Here is a 23,416-nt window from a genome sequence, read left to right as displayed (position 1 = left end):
TATTTCCTTGTAACTTTCCAGGCATTTAATACAAATGAAACAGTCTTCACAGTCTATTAATCATAAGCCCAATTACAAGAAAGTCCTAATTAGCCTTGTCTAAATGTACCTATCAGGTTATTAAGTTAATTAAGAGACATTCTATCTTGCCCTGTGACTGGTAATGGTAACTACACAACAATCACATTTTAACTGTACAGACTTTATAGACTCTGGCACAGCATTCACAGATTCTGACTGGGTTACACTCTTGCTTTCATGGATTAAATCAGAAGTTCAAATACAATTAAATACAGCAAGTCTTCACAGTGATGTCAGTAGTGACTTTGTCAATAAAGAAATCATGAGGGACTAGATGTCTCCCACCTGACCAGCCAGAGTATGTCCACTTAGGATAAGGAGAACTGCTCTCCTGGCTCCACTGAGTTATTGGAGATATATGCATTGACTACAGTGAAGCTTGGACACTTGAACATCTAAATTTAGACTTGCTAACCCCTTCATACAGGCTGTAAGTAAATAAAGAAGAAACAAAATGGAGGGAAAATTTGTGGAAGGACAGTAGGTTTAAGAAACTTTTTAATGACTGACACTTTTTTTGTTAGAATTCCATTCTGATTACTGCAGTAACAAAGCAAGGAAACAAAAACAAATAATTGTTTTAAAGTATATTTTAACATTATTCTTACTGACTAAATTAGGAGTCTGAAATTCTTAAATGAGAGCAGAAATGACTGCTTAAATGACTGCTTCTACCAGAAAAAGATTATTTTCTATGGAAATTATTGAAAAATACCAGCATTCTTCCTTTGGAAAACAGCCAGGCTTAAAAAATTGCTTCTTAAGCAATTTTTAAATAAAAGTAGTAGAATCACATTATAAACTATGAACGAAATGGACTTCAACATATTTTATATTCATGAAATTATCATCACATCTCCCTATAAAATAATTTAATCCTACACAAATTTTGACATAAATAAAATTCATATGTCTGTACCATACTATTTACTTCAAACTCATCATAGTAGAATAACAGCTGAGAGCAAATAGTAGTCCTATTCAGCTTGCTCATGAAAATATTCAGACTTTTATCTGGAATTAACAAAAAATTTTCAAGTAACACATTCCTTCTTCAAAAGCTGACTGATAACATTTCAGACAGCTGTGCAGTTAAATTTAATATCACAAGACTGTAGTACACAGCATGGGAACACAACCCACAGAGAAATTACTTTGGACATTGAAGTAAAATGAAAGTACAAAGCTGATATGGTGGCTCTGATGCTTTGGTGCAAAGAAAATTCCCCTAAAGGTGCAGTGTTGGGGAAATCTAAGGTATGGGACTAGTGGCACAGGTAACATTTCATAGAGTGAGAATAACAGGAGGAAGTCTGGAAACAAACATCATTGAATAGCTGTCTTTCTTAAGTGTTCATCTACTAAATATCTGTACCAATTCAATAAGAAAAGACCAATATGGGGGGCTATGTTACCAACCATGTTTTTAGGGGGACTCTGGAGAGCAGAATGGAAACAGCAGACTTGTTCTGTGGATCATATTATCAGTTCCCTGACTCAGATGAACTAGCTCTATCTGAAATAATTCCAACTCATGCATGTAATACTTGATAAAATATGCATCATTGATCTTACGGAGGAGTGCATGGGGTCTGCTGGACAATTTCAAAGTTTCACTGAGTAAGTTCATGACACTTCATCAAATTCCACCACACACATAATAACACGCAATATCTATCTGAACCTCTTGCTGCATCTTTTCACTTATTTATCGTTTGAGGTTTTTTCCTCACCTAATCTTAGTCTTTCAAATATCATTGTCCCTAATCTATTTTACCACTTCTGAATTCATAAAATAGCTTCAAACACCTTCAATCTGTGGCTTTATTGAAATATTTCCTTTCTCCCATTTAGGCATTCCAAGAATGCCGTTGAGAGAGAAGTCACTGCTACTAGGTTACTCTAAAACATTAAATAATTCTCTGTAGAAGAAGAAAAGGTTAAGGACATGCTCTCAGAGATGCCAATCATGGCAACAGTTATTATGTTTTCTCCCATCGTTTAGTTTTCGAATCACAAAGATTTCCAATGATAGCTCTCACTTCTTTCTGCAATTCTGTATCTCTGCATGACAATCTCACTCTTGTGGAATTATGCCTACCATATCATTATCTTAACTCAGCAAGGATTTATCAAATAAGGGTAGTTCATGTTATTGCAGAAACACTGTTAGGTTTCCCTGAAGCGTAATTCAGAAGCCTTCCTCAGTTTCCATCCACTCTATCAACCACTGAAATTCTGCCCTCAAGGCATGCACTTCACAGTTCAGCCAAAGAAAATGAAAACTGCTGGTTTTCTGAAAGGCCTGTAGGATTTACATCAAAAGAAATACTCGTAGATAAAAACCAGGAAAGACTATTACAACCTGGACTTAAATTACAGACATAAAACAGCATTGACTGCACATCACTGCCTTACCTAAAAGCTAACTCAATAGGCTGGAGCTGATCTTTCTCTGATTAGCTGAAGTAATCTCCTTTCAATTTCAAGGTCTAAGTTGAAATCACTTGTTCCACCATGTGCAATGACTCATTACTGCAACTGTTAAAAAAAATCACATCGTATTTCCAGTTCGAGCTTCACTGACTTAGCTTCAACCTGTCTGACACGTTTTTGAGGAAGGGTAACGCTAGAAACTGAAGTAGCAGGTATTTTTGTGGCCACCTCTGCTAGGCTGACCCCAACCAGCAGCCAAGCACACACCAAGCACTTATTCATTCCCACCCTCAGTGGGATGGGGAAAAAAATGAAAAGAATAAAACCAAGAAAAATTAATGGGTCAAGATAAAGACAGCTTAATAACCACAGGAAGGAGAGAAGGAAAAAAATCAAAATCAAAGAACAAGTGACACCAAGGCAATCACTTACCACTTCCGACTTGCCAGTCTGCAAGCAACAGGTATTTCTGAACATTTACTCCCCAGGTTTAATTAGGGAGCATGAAACTATATGGTAAGGAATACCTCTTTGCCCAGGTTGGGTCAGCTGTTCCAGGTGTGTCCCTGCCCAATCCATCCCCCCAGGCCTGCTTGCTGGTGGGCAGAGAAGAGAACAGAAAAAGCCTTGAGCCTGTGCAGTCACTGCTGAGCAACAGCTAAAAGGCTGGTGTACCAACACTGATTCAGTGACAAATCTGAAATACATCGACATACAGGCCTGGTGTGAAGAAAATCCAGTCCCTGTTAGACCCAGTACAATACCACTATAGAAAGGATTATCAAGGGTTTCTGAGTGGTGATCAGGAGAAGGCCATATATGAAAAAACAATTAGTATATTAAGGAGTTGACTCAGCAAAAGCCCTTAAGCTTAGATATTCTTTATGCCTGAGAAGTAAATAATTACAAAGCTATGAACGTGCTTAAAATGAATTAGATGAATTAGATCACTGCTCTATGACTTTAGAATTACAAACACTTCTTTCTGGAAGCCAACAAAAAAAAAAGGATAAATTAATATTTTGAAGATTGATGGAAATCCTTTCAATTGCATACCATGGAAAACTTTGATAGTAACATATTTTAAAAATGTGTGCAGCAACCACCACACTTCCCAGGTGCTTTTCTTTCTCCTCCCAAACACGCCTCCAGTAATTTGCATTACTACACCATTAGATTTATTCAAGTTCTACAGAAAGATAAATGTGAGATGATGTTTTAAAACATTCTACTGATCAGTGTTTATAGTCAAAGTTATTAAATGTTCTGTGTAACTTCTATGCATTAAGGTTACTAAAAAAATTGCTTTCATATTTTTTTAATCTTGACCAAGAATTTTTAAAACTATTCACATGGAACTTCAAATAATAACCAGCAATTACAGAGACACAAAATGGAGAATGTGAGTTACCAGAGTCCAGGGTGGGGAACTTCTTACACAGATTTAATTACCTTGACTTTAGCTGCCTACATAAATTAACGCTAAGTTTGCTCCAGTAATGCTCACTAAACAAATGTCAAAGAAGTTACTACATGCTCCCTGATTGTTAGAAATTACTAAAATCCTGGCATTTGGAAAAGTTCTTTTTGTGCAGCAACCAAAAAACTATGAGCCATATGCATTATAATTACAAGTTTTATTCATACACTTTGAATAGATTAATATCTATTCAGATACACATCTTAATTTCTTGTTATTTACCTGTGAGAGATTGACTTGGTCTCATAAGATTTCATACCAATGCTGTAATCAGCTTTTTAAATAGATCTGAATGTTTAATATGCAACAATACAACAGAGATTTCTCAACTGGAAAGGTCAGAATTTATTGCCACGGAAAAATCTGGAAATTAGTTTTCACCATAGCAAAACACAAAGAAGTTTGTTTTATACTTGTAAAATTTATATACTGCAATTGTGCCTGGAACGCCTTAAATAATAATAAGTGCTTTTAACATAGCATTTTTAGAAGACAAATAGATTATTATTTCACACGTAAGCAGTTGCTTGATTCACTTAAAACCACCTGTATCCTATTCCCCCCCCACAGGAAAGGTCACACTGATTTGCCTGTCACAGGTGACACAAGATGTGCAGCATCTTGTCAGGGTAACCACCACTGCAGACTCTCTGCAAGTTCTCAAATCTTTTGAGAACACTTAGTCAAGTTCAGTTTGGTTCAACACTGCTTATACTCAGTGCTTCTCTAATTGCAACTGGAAAATCTTTTTACTATTACAAGTAACACTTTTACATTAAGTTATTTCAACCAGTGTCCACTTAAGTATAGGTGACGCTTTTTCTTAATTAACACACTTGAACTTTGCTATTTGGGGGAAAAAAAAAGCAAAACCCACAATGAAATTGGAAACAATTGGTCTCTTTATTGCAAGAATACAAGAATCTTTTGCCATGCAAAAGTTATCAGTCCACAAATATAACCAACTTGATTATAAATGCATGAATGAATAATATTCTAGTAAATATATAAATAACTATGGTAACTAATGAAAAAATAAATATTGACTCATCTTCCTCCATTTTATGTACTATCATCTATTAAATGTTACCACACAATACTTGCAACTATTTCATTTCTAAAAGATATCAGTGTACCTGAATCTATCTTCAGCCCCAACCAGGAAGACACCTTAATAATTCCAGTTCAACTGGAAGCAAAATCCACCTCCACTAGCTTCCATATGGACTTTTGTCATCCATGAGTTAAGCCAAAATACCTCTATGATTTTACTCATAAGCAACCAAGATGACAAAAAAATTGCTTCAATTATTTTCTTTTCTCTTAACATTTTTTGCAAAGTTCTGACAGATTTCTAACATTTTTTGCTTTCATGGATTATCTCTTCATTTCAAGTCAAATTTAAATAGATATTTCTGCTACTTAAGGTGAAGAAACTTCTGAGAATGAAGATCCAATCATAGTCAGACTATGAAAAATGGAAAAAGACTTGCAGGTGCCCATTTTGACCTAAACAGTGCAGCAGACTTGAAGTATACAGGTTTAGAATGCAGTATGAACTGTGAAGAATCAGGCAGGAGAGACACGGTGGCAAAATTACACAGAAAAAAAAAAAAGGTTAACACTGAGTGCAGAGGTACCATGCTCTACATGGCTCCAGCACCTTTCCAGGGTTCCCAAACTGCTTCCCACTGGCACTACCAGGTTCATTGCTCTGCCTCAGTCCTGAGAAGATACAGTCACTGTCTGTCTCCATCTAAAAGTGGCTGCAATTTGGGGAAGCACTCCCAGGCTGCTGTCTGGGATTCCCCTAGAAAAGGGGCCCTTCAGGGTTGGGGTTTCAAAACACACACACACCTGGCAAGGCTGAGGTCTGAGCCCAGGAGATGACACCACCTGCTGAAGATGAACACCACGCTGCCCAGCTGGCTGCTCCTATGACAGAAAACCTATGCTTGCCAAGCAGGCACCAAGATGACCCTGCTGAAAATGCATAGTCCAAGACCCTCTCTCCTCAGATTTACTTGTTCACCTCATTTACTGGCTGTGTGCTGCCTTGGAAGAAGACTCAAAACTCATCAGGCAGGTCTCCTTTGCAATATGCCAGGAGAATTTCTGTCACAATAGGTAGGGTACTTTTTCCTTGCTACAGCCAGAACATGAAAATACAATATTAAGATAATACAGATTTGCAGCAGACAATTGATTTAACTACATATAGGAAGGGTAATATTTTACATACTGTTTGAACACCTTGGAATGTACCCTGAAAAAAGATACAACTGTATTCCCCAGAAGGCATGGAAAAACAAAGTATCAGGCATAATTCAGAAGTCATTATCAGAATAGCACAGATATCTAAATAATATTTTGCTTTGTTCATTTACAAAATACTATATTTTATTTTAATCCTGCAGTATGTAATGTCAAAAATTCAATCTAAACATGTGTATCAGGACAGTCCTGCATGAACTTATTTCCACAACCAAAAATCAATTCCCTGTAACTAGACACAACCACATCATCCTGTGTGGAACTGTAGAACTGTTACTTGAATGCTCTTTTTTTCATCCAAAGTCATAAAGAACAGGGAAAAAAAAGCTTAACCAGTGCACAAGTGCATTTAGATGTCACAAAACAAAGAGAGAGATCTGATCACTATCAGAAGAGACTAAAGCCTCCACTCTACTTCCCTACTTTCCACAATTGTATTGCCCATTGCCAAGCACCATGAGGAAGAAGGCATCCCCATACAGAAACAGTCACTGGAAAACCTCCCTCAGACAAGACACTTCCTCCTTAGAGGAAAGATGTTGTATAATCATGCCCAGAAAAGAACTCTTCAACAAAAGACAACTGATGAGCCAAAGTGAACATACAGTTGACCTATATGAGGAAAAATACCAAACTCTGTTGACCACATACAGTAGGATTACATCCAGGCACATCTTTAACAGAAGAGAGGTCTAATGCCATTATTTTTTCCATTAGAACTAACTTGCATGCCCAAGTCCTTAAAAAACCTCACCTAAGGAAGTAATGTGAAAGAACTCACAGTAGCTCTAAAGAGCAATTGAAAATAGAGAACTGTGTCAGTACGAAGCTGCAAAAAAAAAAAGGCTCTGAAATGAGAGGCTGTCAGACACCACTGTTCGACCTCTGAGGCCAAGTGCATTGGCTGCACTGGCTTAAGGCTGACAGTTCTATCATGCCCACAAATAAAGAAGGTCTGAGATAAAGGGGACAGCTAAATAAATACTAGCTTACATAAACTGGATACACTTTCCACTCTGTAAGTTACAGATTAGCTAAGCTACACATATGATGGCAATATTAAAGCCATTAATGCAAAGTGTAATAATGAAATAAGAAAAAAATTATCATCAGGCTCTGTGTACCAAAACCGCAAGCTAATGAATATATTTTTCCTGAAAGAAAAAGTACCAGAAATAATTATTTTAAAGACATAAAAAAACTGAGTACTAATAATTATATCATATGGATCAACTTACTAGTCACTTTCTAGCACAAACAAGGTAACTTCAACACTTACACAGAACCGATATGTCTCTTGAAAGTGCCATTTGCACTTTGACTATTTCGTCCATATAAACTGTCACATGGATTTAGTCACCATGTCACTAGCCTACCAGGGACATAACCTGCAACACCAGGGACATAACCTGCAACATCAAGGAGCTGTCCTCTGGCTCAGGTTTTCAAACAAAGGACTAAAGGTCTATATTTTACAAGAAAGCTAGAGCCTGAGGTGGATATTTAAAGAGGTACTACTGTACTAACAATTGGAGACTTTCTGTGGGTAGCAACAGCAATTAAGGACAGATAATCGAATTATACCTAGAACTGGAGTTAGGCCCATCATTTCTCATCAGACACTTCTACCATCAAGACTGCAATGGCTTAGGCAACTAAAAATCACTTAATTTCAAGAAGCTGAAATTTGAGTTATTTTAGATGATGATAGGGTTTTGGAGCTGTAGAGCTATTTTAAAGCATTCTTAATTTGATTTTCTAATGTTCTTTTATTTAGAAAACAATGTCTGTGAGTCACTGATGTACATTTTGTTTGTTTCCGAGATGGCAAAGTAACTTCCCAACCCTGACAGCGATTGCCCAATTAAAGTTTCCTGATGATCTGATTGCTCTTTATTTAACATTATGCTACATCTGCCTGGCTATGAGTGAAGACCTTCCTCTTGTAAATCAGGGTCTCACCAACTGCAGCAGGGCTCCCTGTGGGAATACAGCATGCTCACATGGACTGCACTGCAGCCTTGATACTTCTCAGAGCTCTGAATTGCCACACTGAGCAGTGGAGAAGGAGGGAGAAATCCATTTTTTCTTGATTGTGTGGCACCAATTAATGGGATTAATAGCACTACCAGGCACTGAGGCAACACAAAGAAAGAAGAGAACGCAGAAAGACCATAATGAGCCTTGCTGTTAAAACTCCAAACCATGTGAAGACCGTAGGAGCCAGTGGGGATTGCAGGCTCTATGCAGACAAAGAAAGGGAAAACACAAGCACAAAATAATACATAATAATGCAGCAGGACAGCATCAACAAAAGAAGGAATGTAGCCACATAACTGACAATCATTTTAGTATCCTAACTACTATATATTTTATTTCCTCTCTTTACTAGTTTAATTTTTTTTTCAGTGTTTACATGTTAAGTGGATCTTCATTCTGGCCAACTTTATTTTTCTAATCTTTTTTCTATTATCACAGGGAAACATAGAATAAAATAATTTCTCTTGAGTTTCTTTTTCTCCCTTGCTGTCTTTTTCTTTCAGGTATTCCTCCTCCAGGGAATAAGAAATCAAGATTAAATCTGTAACTCTAGCAATTTAGTCTTCTTTTTGTGTTTATCTCTTCGCATTGCTCCTTATTTGGTAAGTCTACATCCAGCTTCTGTCTCCAAATAGCTTCATTGTCTTACACTTTGTATTAGACTACAGGCATTACTATCTAATGGCATTATTCTGAACCATGACACACTTAGGAGGAGCTCTGAAACACCTTTTTTAATTTTTTAACTGGTGTTTCTATGTCACGCAAAAGTACGTCATCAGCACAACTATGGGTGGTGGTTCATATGGCACACCAGAGGAATTTCTGCATCTGCAAACCTTGGTGTTCCCCACTTGCATTTCCCTGAATATCTCTGCTTTGTCCTCACCATGTAGGAAGGACAGGGCTCTTCAGAATCCTTAGGAGGACGAGCACTCAGGTTGCACTGGGTGTATTGAGTCTGTCATACACGCAATGGACACTGCAATTAACACAATGTGTCTGAACAGGAACACACAACACCTGCCACATTTACATGGGATCTCTGTCCAGCACACACGGATTCTCAGGCCTGTCCCAATGATTCAGAGTGCCTGTATGCATTTCATAGAGCAGCCACATGCGCACGCATTTCAGGCTGAGAAATCTCAGTACACTCAATCATGGAAATGATCCCATCTCTCTTTTCTTCTCCTTCAAATGAAAGAATATCCTTAATTACACAAAATCCCCCAGTTCCATCTTTACAAAACTATCACAGAGTCTGCACCATAAACTTTTTCTAACTGGCCTATGCATAATTGCTTCCACAGGTTCTCTTCAAAGGTTACCTACAGCTGAAACTACCCTTCCTTTTCAGTTCTATGAATCATCTCTCATGTCTCCAGATTCTGTAAACCATCTCTCATGTCTCCAGAAGAGACTTCTTCCACTTATTTAGGCTTACAGGATGAATTCTGTTATTAACAATACAGAGCAGTTTTCCTGCACTAGTGCACCTAAAGCAACATGGGACTTAGTTCGTTCAGAATTTCTTTCTTTGATAGAGACACCCGACCAGAGGAATATTTCACAATCACAATCTGTTTACCTCTCCATTCATACAAATGTCAGCAGAGGCACAACACTTGTCAAATTGGAGTGCAGCTCCTTCTTAATGAAGGAGCTCATGGTACAGAACCCAGTATTAATAGTGGTGCTAAGGACACCTAATTTAACTCTCTGGCAAATCCATGCCTAAGAAATACATCCAAGATCAAGTACAAGAGGTGTGAGTCAGACACTGCAAAACATACATACTCTTATATATAGTAAGTTATATTTTCCCTGTCTTTCCCACTCTTTGGTTATACTCTTAGCAACCACCACCAAAAGAAAGTACCGATTCCAAGTAACCATTTGACAGATTAAGATTAGATTATAAAAATAAAACAGAAAAGAAAAAGAACATGCTGGCAATATAGCATTAATCTTTTTCATCCTACCCCCTCCCATTTCCTGTCCTTTCTCACTCTCATACTTGGTGTATTCGTATGGTCTGTTTCCTTCTAATTTGTTCAGCCGTCCTCCCTAATTATTCAATTCCCTCTTCTGCTCCTTCACTGAATCAACTGAGCTCCATGACATTCCCCCAACCTATGGGGAACTGCACCTTTAAAAGACAAGATCCATACAAAGCTAACAAGCACACAAGCTTAGCAGATCTCTCATGCCCACCTAGTAGCTTGCTACTGGAGAAAAGCAGCTGCCCTTCCCTCCCTCCTTCACCCTCAGGCCACCTACATTTTCTCTCCCAAGGCAATGATACATTCCCCATCAGACTATGTGGTGACCCACTGAGCTCAGCCTACTGAACAATTTTCACTTCTTTGTAGACTTCATTTTCTTCTATTTCATATTCCCAAACTGGGTAACTGTAACATGACACAATCACCAGTTCTGGAACAAGGACAGCAGGAATGTGCAGCAGGAAATGAAGATTAACAGGACCTGCAACAACGGGCTATTAAATCAGCCTCATAGCCCATAGTCCTGAATACTAAACCATCAGAGTATCTGGAGTAAAACAAACTATGAGAGGAGGAAAGATTCAATTAAAAAGGCTCCAACACCGTTGAAAGGCCCAAACTTTTGTGACTCCTGCCCCAGAAAGCAGCTCCTACAAAAGCCAACAAAAGAGCTATTGTAGAGTAAGTATATTGTACCAGACACTATAGAGAAATATCATTTATGAATAGAGTGATTTCATTTATTGAATATTGCAGAGAGCTGGAAAATAAGGAAGGAGAAAGGATGTTTCATTTAAATACACAACTAAAAGTTTCCACTCTCTGTCTGAACAGATATTTTTTAAGAGGTGGCTAATGTAAAATAGCCTTCTATTTATGCACAGGCATTCTTCATTTTGTATGTGCACTTCTTATCATTGTAACACATCTCCTCATAGTGCTATATATAATATATATATGCCAAAATCTGAGGTGTTTCACTGGAAACTCCACGTTTAAGGCAAAGATAATACTTGAATTTTATTTGAATAAGGGAAGAAAACTGCCCAAATCAACAGAAGAGCAAAACCAGAGGGGTATCATAACTACAGCCAAACGATTCTGCCTGAACATTTATAGATGGAACTAAAAATAAGTATTCAGTGAAACTGAGTAGAAAAAGGAGAACTGGCACAGCATACAGGACCTGACATAAAAGTTAAGGCCATCAAAAATGTGTCTGTTGCAAGCCTTTTTAAAGGATATTATTACCCTCTCTACTAAGAGCAGATTTGGATGTTGGGTGGTCTTGGCAAAGGCATAGGTGTGCATTTCAAGTGATCATGATCTTTACCTGTGTCCAAGGATGAAAATCTGTAATCCTCGTTTCTCCTATCAGCTGTGTGCTGCTTTTCATCGCCTTTAGTAATGTGTGAGACAGCCCACTGCTTTAGGCAGGAGCCCAAGGGTTTCCTAACAACTGCATTTGAAAATGCTCTTGCTTTCACTCATTTTTAACCATATCTAGGTTACGGTTTCAGGCGGAGGAGACCCTCAACATAGAACCTCTCCTTCTGTCATACTTCACAGCTCATATGACATTTCTTAGGAGAAAAAGTGTGCATCTGTGCAAGGGGGATAATACCCAATACAGGAAAGAACACCTTGTTTTTGTCTGAGTAATTACAGACACCCAAGTGTTTGGGTAGAATTTGTTCCAAAAGTTGGTGAACATAAAAATGCTTCCAGAAACCTCTTGTAGTCCAGAGGTAAAAAAGTATCTCTAGCCTTCCTCATTCATACAAAACCACATATGCTTTCTCAGAAAAACAAAATATCATAAGATTTTAAAAAATATATTAAAAATCACTGGATGAAAAATTTCTAAATAACCATTAGACAATTGAAAATGAGAAATTAGTCCCCACTTCTGTGCTTGCATAAATAAGACAAATAAAAAGACACAAGTGAAAATAAAATATATTGGGGAAAAAAGGAAATAATATTGACTAGACATTCAAAATAAGATGCACATTGTAAAATAACATGATATTAAAAATACTCTTAAATATTATGTTTCTAACTCAATTTAAATATTATATTTCTAGCTTCCATTTACTAAGTAACACTTCTAAAATAAGGAACACTAAAAACAGGTGTATGTCTAGGTGTTTCTTTTTAGTGATGCCATGATAAAGCAGATAACTAGGAAACCCACATGCTCCAGAACAGTAAAACAGGACATCACGTGTGGCAGAAATGCTGGTTAAGGTACTCACTGCTCCCTTCCCTCCCAGAAGCTCCCAAACAGTCCCAGAAGGCTGAGACTGTGCTTACTCTACGCTATAGATACTATCTGGCCCACTTGGAAAAGCATAGATAAGTAACAGCAAAGAACATGTTGGAAAAAATTATAGGCTGAGTTAAAACCATCAAAGTATTTTAGTTTATATTTGCCACTTAACATTGATCTGTTGTACCAAAACCACTGGACTAATCAAAAGCAAAAACAAACAATTGAAGAACTTACTTCAATACTGTTAATGTAATCCGAAACTTTGAAGATATTTCATAATGTGATAAAAAAAGAAAGAAGACCAGTAGTAGTGGGCTTATTTTGATTCAGACTGATTAATTATTAGACAGGTTACCAGAAAAAAAATCAATATCATATCTACTAGCTTTATACCTTACCACTGAGAAGCCATCATGTATTTGCTGATACATGATGGTGAGACCAACTCAAGCAAGAACTACTTCTCATTTTCCCAGGTATTTTTTGATGCAAGATATTTATGCCTTCTGCTCCCCTTCTCAAGAAACAAAGAAATTGTCATTTTGAGACTTTAAAAATATTAAAACTTAACATAACAAAAGGATGCTGTTATGGTACTTTTACCTTATCATTCTGTATTTTAGATACAATGCCTCCAATTTAACTACTACTTGGATTTTTATTTATTTCTGTGTCTGTTGCCAAAGAATTTAAAAAAAAAAACAATTGAGAAAGCAATTAAGAGAACCCACTTTTCCATTTGAAGCACTATGGAAACGAGGTTTATGTGATTGCTATCTATGTTCTTGGCCACACAAGTACACACCCGTATCTACGATCTCTTTCACTGTCTTTTTCCAATGTGCTTTTAAAGTCTTCAACTAACTTCAGACAAATTCCCAGAGGAGTAAACATCACAAAAATGCAACTCCTTTTAAATGCTGAGAGGTAGTAACTAGTCAGGTAGCAAGATAGTGTAATTTTCCTCATTCAGAAACTTTTTTTTTTCCTGATCTTAGATTACATGGGAAAGTAGAATTATGACTGCCTCAACCACAGGGAAATTTCTGACATTTGCCTCCTGTTGGTCACCACAAAAGGTAAGTAATAAGCATAAAGTCATTGCTTATGGAACTGTTTGTTAATTGAAAAGGTTGTGTCCGTAGTTTTAATTAGGGTCTTCCATTTGTTTTCCCTTAAAGATAGCTTTATCTAAGGCAAGTATGAGAATATATGATGAATTCTCAAAAATGCAAAGGACATCTCTACACCATTTTTGCCTTTGACTTACATTCCCCTTAAATAGGTCTTTTACTTTAGTGCACATTAAGGCTACAATAGCACCTTACTGTAACAGGCACCAACAAAAACAAAAACTAGAACTTGATTGTGATTCCCTATCCCATGCTGTGTAAGACTGCAGCATTTCTAGATCACTGTTGGCTTCCACACATTATTTGAAAAACAGCTAATCTTGGCTTCCCTGCAACAGGAACTGCCAGGCTGAAACAATGTCACTGGCTAATCAGATAGTGCCTAAAATAATCCTTGTGATGTCTAAGGACTGAAAAACTCAGCCTTTCAAAGGCTCCATCTAGCTGCTTGAAATCATATAATAATAATAACACAATAATCCGTAATACAGGCCCTTTCACGGTAGCAACAGAATCTAAGTATAATACCAAAATACTCAAAATAGTGAAGTTTTGAGCAACCTCAAAAGAAAACATTTCTTTAAGCTCACCCCTATCATTCAAATTGTAGATATTGCAGCTTGAAACATAATGTTATACTGTGAGAAATTGTGAACTGGTTAATTAGACATTCAAGTTGACAGTATCTACCTTTGTGTATTTAAGAACCAAGGGTAAACTTTGCTTCAGAAGACAGTCCAAAACTCCAAAATTCATCACCAAACTTTGACTAAGTCAATCATAAGATGCACTAGAGATAGTGTTCATTACCCAATAGGCCAACGTTTAAGTGAAAAGTGTAGTGAAGTGTAGTTATTTTATTTAAATAATTGACACCACTGCATAATCTACACCAATAATGCTATTTCATTTAGGAAAAGAAAAACCATCATAGATTAAAAAAAAATAAAGAACAGCTTCCCATTGTATTCGCTTTAGTAATTATGTGTCCTAAAGAAAGAAAAAAAAAAGCTAAGGGGGGTATTACGAAGCCTTTGTGTTGTTTGAAATAAAAATTACAGTTCTAACCCCACATTACTTGGAGAAAAAAAATCCTAAGTAGCAGGAGTTTGGCATGTTTACTTTGAGAAGAGTTATTTTGGCTTTTTATAACTCGAAGAAATTACAGTTCTCGGGTTTGCATAACAACAATGTACCTGCTGGATGCTTTTTAGCTGCAGTTCTAGAAATAAAAAAATTCCAAAACACTAAATTTATCTCAGAGCTCTTGAAGATTTATTGCAATCTGTTCTCAAGAGTGCTTATCCAGCTTTCAAAATCACAAAAACTAAGTGTCAGGTTGCCCAAATGAGAGCACAACTGGATGCTAAAGAGATACACTTGTACAGAAGAATAGATGTATGGATACAGGCAGCAGGATTATTCATTGAGATTATTAGCACACAAAAAGAACTTGTTGGATTGGATGCTTGAAATGCAAAGTGGGTCAATACTTCACTCAGACAGAAATGAGTGGGTGCTGATTCTGAATACTCTGTCCCAGCCAATTTTAGGCACATACCTCCTGTTCACATTTTAGAAAGATGGAATAAAAAAAACAACAGTGATGCTTCATCACAGAAATAATTCATATTTAGAATTCTTGTTACATTCCAAGTCAATGTGAAAAAAAAAAAGAATCTAAAAAAATCAGGTAGTGCCATGGTATGTGTTACCACAAAACTCCCAGAAAAGAGGCATTTCTGAAGGGCATTCCTCAAATCTAAACTCGTTGTCTAACCGCAGTATTCTCAGATGGCAACAATCTCTTACAGAAAGATGTCTAAGCTTTCAAAACCAAAGGAAAAAAGACAAGAAACCCAAACACACAAAAACTACATAAAACAGGATAAGGATGCTCATGAAGCCTGACAGAATATAAGGGGTCAACTTAAGACCTTACTGTCAGTACTAACAAGACCTGAATGCCCTGGGGCATTCAGAAGCTGCATTATAGGTTCACAGCAATCTTACCTGCAAAAATCTTGGACACCTGAAAGATGAGATGGTATAGAAGTAACAGCTCTGAAAAGCCATGACTTGGGGACCTACATTCAAAAGGGAAAATGAGGCTGCAGCATCGAAGTTGTTTTGCAACCTGTCTCAAATCTCAAAGTTGACACAGTCTAAGATGTACACAGTAATTCCCGCCCACCTTCCTTCCCACCTCTAACCCATAATAAGAATCTACCTTGTAAAAATGTTTGGAATCAAGTGAATCTGGTCTGAGTAAACATTCATAGCTGAGTGGATAGGGTTTCCTACTATCTGTTAACAGATACTGGTAGTCAGTAGAAGACCAATGCCTGCTGAGTCAGCTTAAGCTCATTAATTCTTTCTCCAGGAGGTTACTCCTCACATTTCCTTACAGAGGAGGAAACAACCTTCTAACCAAGGCAGAGCCTAAGGTCTTTCTGCATCTCATGTGTCAGCACTTCTCCTGAACACTTCTCTTTCACAAATTAGGAATATAATTCAAGTGTCAAACCACACAAAACTTCAGCAAAGATGTTCTTAAATAGGTACTGCTGGTTAATGAAGTACAAAACCCCTAACCACTGTAACAGAAGGTCACAAGTACAGGACAGCATGGAGAAAAGACACAACCAGGATACTGGAACACAAGGACCTACTAGCAAGAGCAATTACTGCTCTTAACTGTAATGCAGTGGAATTGTACTTCACCTTCAGTACAGTGCCAACTGTTCCACCCCTTAGCATTCTGTGCTTTTGTAATTGTCTAAAATCAATGGTGTAAAGTCCCTCTGATCATTGATTATTCATTATGCAAGTATGAAATATAATCTCTTTATGCATCACTATCCCTGCCCTCATCTCAGAAAGCTCACAGGTCCTCTCTCCCTGCCCTTCTTTCCTGTGACTGCCCTCAGCTTCCCACTTTTATTTCATGCACTCCCTAAAATGTTGACTTGAAGCATACAATGAGCAATTATAGTCACAACCTCCTCAGTAGATAACGAGAGAAAACTGAATCCAAGTCCACTCTGTTCTGAGTTGCTATTAGAAAATTAGTACTCCCTGAAAAAAAAAAAGATGGCTGTCATTCATGACAAGTGACAGTTAATTAGCATCCAAACCAGAAGCAGCAGAAGAAAATGCTAGCTGTTCCTGGATGAAAGACCAAGCACAGGTCTCATTTTGAAACGTGTCAGAACTTTTAGACACGTGAAAAACTGACGTGTTAGTGACTATATCTGCCTGTGAACACACGGCATTCTTGAAACACCACAAAGCACATCTAATAGTAATACTAGTGTAGAGTACAAGATTCATCTGTGCATAGTCTTTGATCAATTCCCATCAACTTCAAATACCTGTCTTTCTTTTTCTAAGGACTACAAGATCAAGCACAGGCTGCAGATCTTCAATAAACTGTTGAGAACAAAAAGTACATCAAAAAATTAAATATGCAGGTAGATTTTAAATGGCCAGTCAGGAAGTAGAGGAGATAGGAATTATGATCATCTTCTTCCCAGTGTAATGGATTAAAATAACTGTAAACTGCTACAGGAATGTTATACCCCTAGATCCTAAAACTAGTCACTAGTATTCAGGTGTAAGTAGATTTCACACCAAAAAGTCTTCCTGGTATACCTGAGTGCACCAAGAACCTGTAGACAGCCTGCAAAGTTATGCAAAGGGCCTTTCACAGATTCTGAATAAAATTCGTACATTACAAAGATTAGTGAAATATGTGGTGATACGTGAAATGCTGAAACAAATACAACTTCTTAATCTTTCTCTCCACTATTGACAACTGAAACATCCTACAAGAACCCAAACAGAGACAAGCATCTTATACTGCAGAGAAACTAGGTTAAAACACAGTGACTCAGAACAGAGATGCCAAGTGGTTCACTTGAATTTTAATGTGTAAACCTATGGGTTAAAGAAATTTAGAAGAAAATGGGAGCTGTCAAGGGCCTAACCCTTGAACAATCCCAAAGCACTGAATCCCTTTTTAAATAAACAAGAGTCAGTTACGTACTTACACCTAGCAACACAGCTGATTGAACAGAATTTTATTCAGGAATTGAACCACACAAATGTTTCCATTTTTATTCAATTTCTTAACTAGAAAAATCACCTGCTATTCCCTAGTATCCAGTTACTGTTCCATCAAATGTGACTTTATTTATTGCAAAATAAAAACATCTAATACTGCTAGCACTGAACCAGCACAGTCTATTTCAACAGCCTATGCACACAAAAAATATAAAAACAGACCATTAGTGAACAATTTTCTAACAAAATTTGAACCTTTCTCATGGACGGTGGTAAAATATACACTGAAGACAAGGCGTCCACCCCACCAGAATGAGAGATTTCATACATAGTAAGCTTGATTGAGAACAAGTTAAATACTGAAAAAAAAGACTTGTGCCTTGTGATAACACTGCCAGAGTGCAGTGCATAATATATGTGCATTTTGATGTTTAAAACTGCATGCGAAACAGGATGATAAAATGGTAATAATCACGATTGCTCTAGCACCCTTTCAAATTCTAAGTATTCTCAGCTTATGTACTGAAATAGTAAAATATGCACATCTCTGCATCTACAAATCCCTGCAAGTGCATCGCTGTAAGAAAACGTTAAATCTCTAGCAAAAACACGGCGTGTGACTGCAGATAAAAATTTCAGAAAACACCATCGACACGGACTTTTCGCAGGACAGAGTTCCTTCGGAGCGCTCGGTGCAGCGGGTGTGTTTCCCGGTGGGAGGCACCCACCTGTCCCTCGCCGCTGGCCGGTCACGGAGGGGCAGCGCCCGGGAGCTCGCCCCGGGCCGTGCGGCGCCCGGCGCTCAGCGCTGCCGCCCAGGAGCCGCCGCGGGTTGGAAGCGCCGCCTCCCCTCACCAGCGCACGGCGGGTGCGCGCTCGGTCCGCGGCTCCCCGCGGCCGGACGGCGGGGCCGGGCCGCTGTCCCGCGGCCGCCGGGGCGAGGCGGCAGCGCCGCGGGGGCGGCCCCGGGGACTCGGGCCGCGGGCGGGAGGGCGGAGGGGCACCTGTTTGACGACCCGCGCGGGATCGTGGTGGGGCGAAGAAGCGGGGCACAGCCTCGGGATAGCCGGGAAGGGAGGGCTGCGGGGAGCTCCGGCGCTCGGAGGAGGGACACGAGGGCACAGGCGTGGCGCGGGGCGGCAGGACAGGGTGAGGGGTGCCGGCACAGCCGAAGCAGCGCCTCAAACTCATCCTCGCCCCTGCGTTCACCTGGGCTGCGCGGGGGGCCGCGGCCATCGTGGGGACTGCCCCGCCCCCACCGCGCAGGAGCCGGCCGGCAAGAGCGCACCTTACCTCGAAGAGGGGACCGATCTTATTCTTCTCCAGGTAGGCTTGGATCCTCGTCTGCTGGTGAGACGCCATGAAGAGCTCCGGGGGCGGGGGCTTGAGCTCGTCTCCCCCGGCGGTGGCTGCAGTCCCTCCGGCTGCTGGCGGCTCACTCCTCCGCCGCACAAGGGCTGCCACAGCGGGAGAGGGCGGAGGCGCCGCCGAAGTGCCCGGGACGGAGCTAACTCAGGTAACTGGGGGCGGGGGAAGGAACCGGGTGCCAGTCGCCCGCTTAGCCGGGCGCGGGGCTGGCAGCCCTCAGGGAGCAGCGGGCGGGTGCTGCCTGGAGCGGAGCATGGTGCAGGGAGGAGAGGAGCTACAAAGGCGGCCCCCGAGCCCGCGCTGCTCCGCGCTGCTCCGCGCTGCGTGTGTCTGTCAGTCCGTCTCTGTCTGTGTTTCTGTGCCAGGCAGCGCCTTGGTGACGGGAGCGGCCGCGGCTCAGCGCTGTCGCCCTCGCCACAGCGCCGCTGCCGAGGCCGATAGCCGCGGGCTCCTGTCAGCTCCGCGGCCGCCGGCGCCCGTTGACGCCCGGGCTCGGCGCACAAAAGGCGGGAGCGGGGGAAGGGGGAGGAGAGCGGGCGGGAGGCGGGGGCTGCTCTGCCGCCGCCGCTCCCCTGCCCGCCCGGCGACGGGCTTGCCCCCGGCGGAGCCGCAGCCCCCCCTCCCCGCCGACGCTGGCGGGGCCCCCGCCTGGCTCCGGTGCCCCGGGCGGGGTGAGCGCCGCGGGCCGCCCGGCGTGAGGCACCTGAGCCGCACGCGAAAACTTCAGCTGGGGAAGGTCGCGGAGGAGTGAAGCGAGTCGCGCTGCCAGCAGGGAAGGGGGATGCAAGGACTGCAGCCAGCGCTTTTCCTTAATTTCTGTTTCAATTATCTTTAAATCTTAAAATGCTACCTTTCTTAAGATGCCAATGAAATTTCCAATCAGCATTTTAATGGAATAATTGAAGTAGCTATGCAGGTGCATCCTGGTCGTAGGTTGTGTTGAGTTCCAGCAAGCAGCCAAGGGCGCGATGGAGCAAGTAAGAAATAATCAGCTGGCTTCAGAAAGTAGTGAGTTAATGGGTACATCAAAGAATTATTCTGTCTTTAAGTAATCAGTATCCCCCCATTTCTGGAAGCAGGATCATAACCAGATTTTTTTTCTCCCTCTATTTAGAGAAGAATAAACAAAAACATGTTTCTTGGGGAAAGAACACTTCTGTTCTTCTGCAATAGCTGATTCTGCTGTACTAACATTAAACTGTTTGGTTAAAAAAATATACCTTTTTCTAATAAGGACTTTTTAAAAGATACAAAACAGCTTTGAAGACTATTGGGAGCATTCAGCACATCTGCTGAATCAGGCTGCCTGTTCCCCATCAAGCAGTGTTCTGCAAATGTGAGAGTACAAGCATCTCCTGATTCAGAAACCACTAAAGAAAAAGATGAATTTTGTCAGGAATCAAAAGATCCTGAGTTCCGTTCCCACATACATTGACTGTTGTTTGACTTCAAAGTCCTCAGTACTGACCTAAACCTCAACCTTCTACCTAGAAGGAGGTCAAATGTAAGTGTATTACAAAGAGCTTGCAGCACATCCTGTAGTGTAAGCAATAGCATGTAGAATTCTTTAATGGTTTGCTGGAATGTGCTCATTCCAGCCTTACTGAGGCAGTGTTTGTTTCCATAGGAGTCACTTAAAAATGGCACATTTTTTTAATTTGAATTCTCAGTGGGTAGTCTTCTAAAATTTGTATCAACTCAGACTTTTAGCTTATCTTCTTCAGCAAAGTATTGTCCCGTGCCACCTAAATAATACGGTGCTAAGCTGGTTTAATCAGCCTAATGAGGATCATACAATCATAGGGATAATTGCCAGTGATGCAGGTTCTCTGCAGTGGCTCTAATGATTCCCATCAGATGAGGATGTTTGTAAAATTTCATAAATCTCACCAGCACCCAGACTGCTTCAATAAGTAAAAGTCTCCCACTTTGTAAAATGATGCTCCCCCAATGATGCAAAAATGAGAGCAGCATATGTTTCTATAGCCCTACACAGCCTGACTTCTCAAAGTAGCAGCACGTCCAGACCTGCGGGGACGTGGCCGTATCAGCACCTGCAAACTGTCACTGCTCTGTGTAGACCAGGAAGAGGACTGAAGAAAAGAAACAAGACTGTCAGCAATAGGAATAGAAAAGAGATTTTATTAAAGGGGGGTTTTAAAGATAGCATAACTGTCTGGGTTGCATATTGTACAATGAGATAGATGCCAAGATCTCTCTGTTAAAACCTCAGAGTTTTGAGAATTTTTGTGTTTTGGTTTGGTTTTTCTTTCTTCCCACTGAATGACAGAATGGTTGAGGTTGAAAGGGACTGTCCAAGCCCCCTGCTACAGCAGATTCACTTACAGCTCATTGCCCAGCCCTATGTCCAGATGACTTTTGAATATCTAGCAAGCTGGATTTCTTTCGTGTCGTAATTCTTTTGCTTCCTTTTTCCCATTTTTCCTTCTCTTAATTCTCACCCAGACATATAATCTAAATTTTCTAGTTGGCTTGGGAGACACAGTAGCAGCCCTGCTGTGGCTGGGAAAGCTTCCAAGGCCAAATGTAGAATTAGCTTTCTAAACAGACACATCTTGTAACCCCCACAGCTCCCATGAGACTTAAGTGACAGGTTATCCTTTGATATGGATTAGGTACTTTAGGGAGACATGAACACAGACGGTTCCTTACCAAGAGCTTCATGATACTGTTACCTAGTTGAAGGTCTTCAGCAGTTCCCTGACAGTAAAGCTTTCTGAGTGCTAAAATATGGGAGTTCAGGTGTCTCCTGCAGAGAGCATAGGCTGAGTGACATCGTATAACAGGAAAAGGAGCTTCACTGATAGCACTCTTTTCTCTTTTTTTTCCAAGAAAATACAAAAACTGTTGCTAGGTTTGCAACAAGTCACACCAAATTAGCAATTAATAAATACATGTGGTTTTCAAATAAGCACAGAAAGCTGGATATGTCCCTGCTGTCCCCTTAGTTGTTAGGAGAAAAACATTTCCAAAATTTAATTACAATATTTTAACTTTTTAAAACTGGTATTAATATAGTCTTTTTTAATTCACTTTCATCTTAATACCAAAGGAAAAAAATCTCTTGGATTAAAATTACTGGTTTAGGCATGCCTGAATTTTTTATTACTTTCAGCAACATTTTTGTATGAGCAAGTGAACACTAAATTACTTTACAACCTAAGTAATAAAATATAGTTTCTGTATTGCACTTTGCTATGGTCCTGGTTTCATTTCATGGATATTTTTCTTTCAAGAGCAGTATACAGCATGCACATCTGCATAACACTCAGCCGTGAACTGCAAGAACAGAAATGACTGAAAGGATTTGCACACAGGCACCAAAAAATTAAAAGTATCCCAATTAAAAAATATATTCCTCTCACAAAACAGGATTTCCTAAAAAACAAGGAGAAAGAGTCAAAAGAACAGGGCTAATTTTAAGATGCTCATGACCAGTTCTTATCAGTTCTTATACTGTTTCTGTGATATCTGAGCTCCCTGATTCCTGTCATCGTTATGTTGGTGGGTTTCTCACCCTTCAGTCTTTTCTCCAAGAAAATGGTGTGCATTTTTGATAGGTTATTTCTAGTTTGAATTACTCAGTTCAAGGACTTTGCTAGAGTAGGGACCCATTAAATAATTCCATAGAATTCTACATCATTACAGTTCTGCCATCCATTTTTCAGTTTTTCAAGTTTGCTACAGTTCCAATGCTGAGCGCTGAATTTTTTAAGTTACAGTCAGTTGCAGTGCCCATTCATCATTGCCAGAGTTAAGTTACCCAGGCTTCACATGCAAAGGTGTTCTTCAGGAGTCAGAGCTGCCACTGCCTAGCAGAAAAGGAAACTGATGACTTGGCTGGCTGTAAAAGTACTCCGTGGGTCACAAATACCAAGTGCCAAGTCAACAGTTTTTTTCCCCTTCTGGCTAAAATGTGATCCATATGCTCTGTACAAAGTTTATTTTTTGAGATGGCATCTGGAGTACAAAAGAGACATTACAATCTAAGAGAAATATAGTGGCAATATATGAATTTATTACAAACCTTTAAATGGCTTTCTAATTCCCATTAAGTGCTTTATGTTTCAGCTATCAAAAATCATCAGAAATTTCTTAACCTTTCGAAAACAATTACAGAGAAGAGAAAAAGTAGCAGGCACTTCAACAGAGGTAGTATTCATCAAAACCTGGTGATGTTTTCCTTAGAAAGTTTTCTGTTTTGCCAGTGTTTCCTTTCATGTAATAACTCTAC

The 23,416-nt window shown here is 39.8% G+C and overlaps 1 protein-coding gene across 1 annotated transcript in view; it reads right to left on the bottom strand.

Annotated features, from left to right (window-relative positions):
• The window catches only part of C1H8orf34 (chromosome 1 C8orf34 homolog), a 149,345-nt gene extending 130,097 nt beyond the window's left edge, over positions 1-19,248 (bottom strand). The window contains exon 1 of the mRNA XM_059476374.1: positions 19,087-19,248. Within this exon, the coding sequence (XP_059332357.1) occupies positions 19,087-19,155 (69 nt within the window). The 5' untranslated portion in view covers positions 19,156-19,248. The remainder of the gene's footprint in view (positions 1-19,086) is intronic.
• Positions 19,249-23,416: the final 4,168 nt, after the last annotated feature.

This window comes from Ammospiza nelsoni, chromosome 1 (genome assembly GCF_027579445.1).
Source record: "Ammospiza nelsoni isolate bAmmNel1 chromosome 1, bAmmNel1.pri, whole genome shotgun sequence".
Classification (NCBI taxonomy): Eukaryota; Metazoa; Chordata; class Aves; order Passeriformes; family Passerellidae; genus Ammospiza; species Ammospiza nelsoni.
The sequence above is the reverse complement of the archived record's forward strand: the minus strand, read 5'-3'. Positions and strand labels throughout refer to the sequence as shown.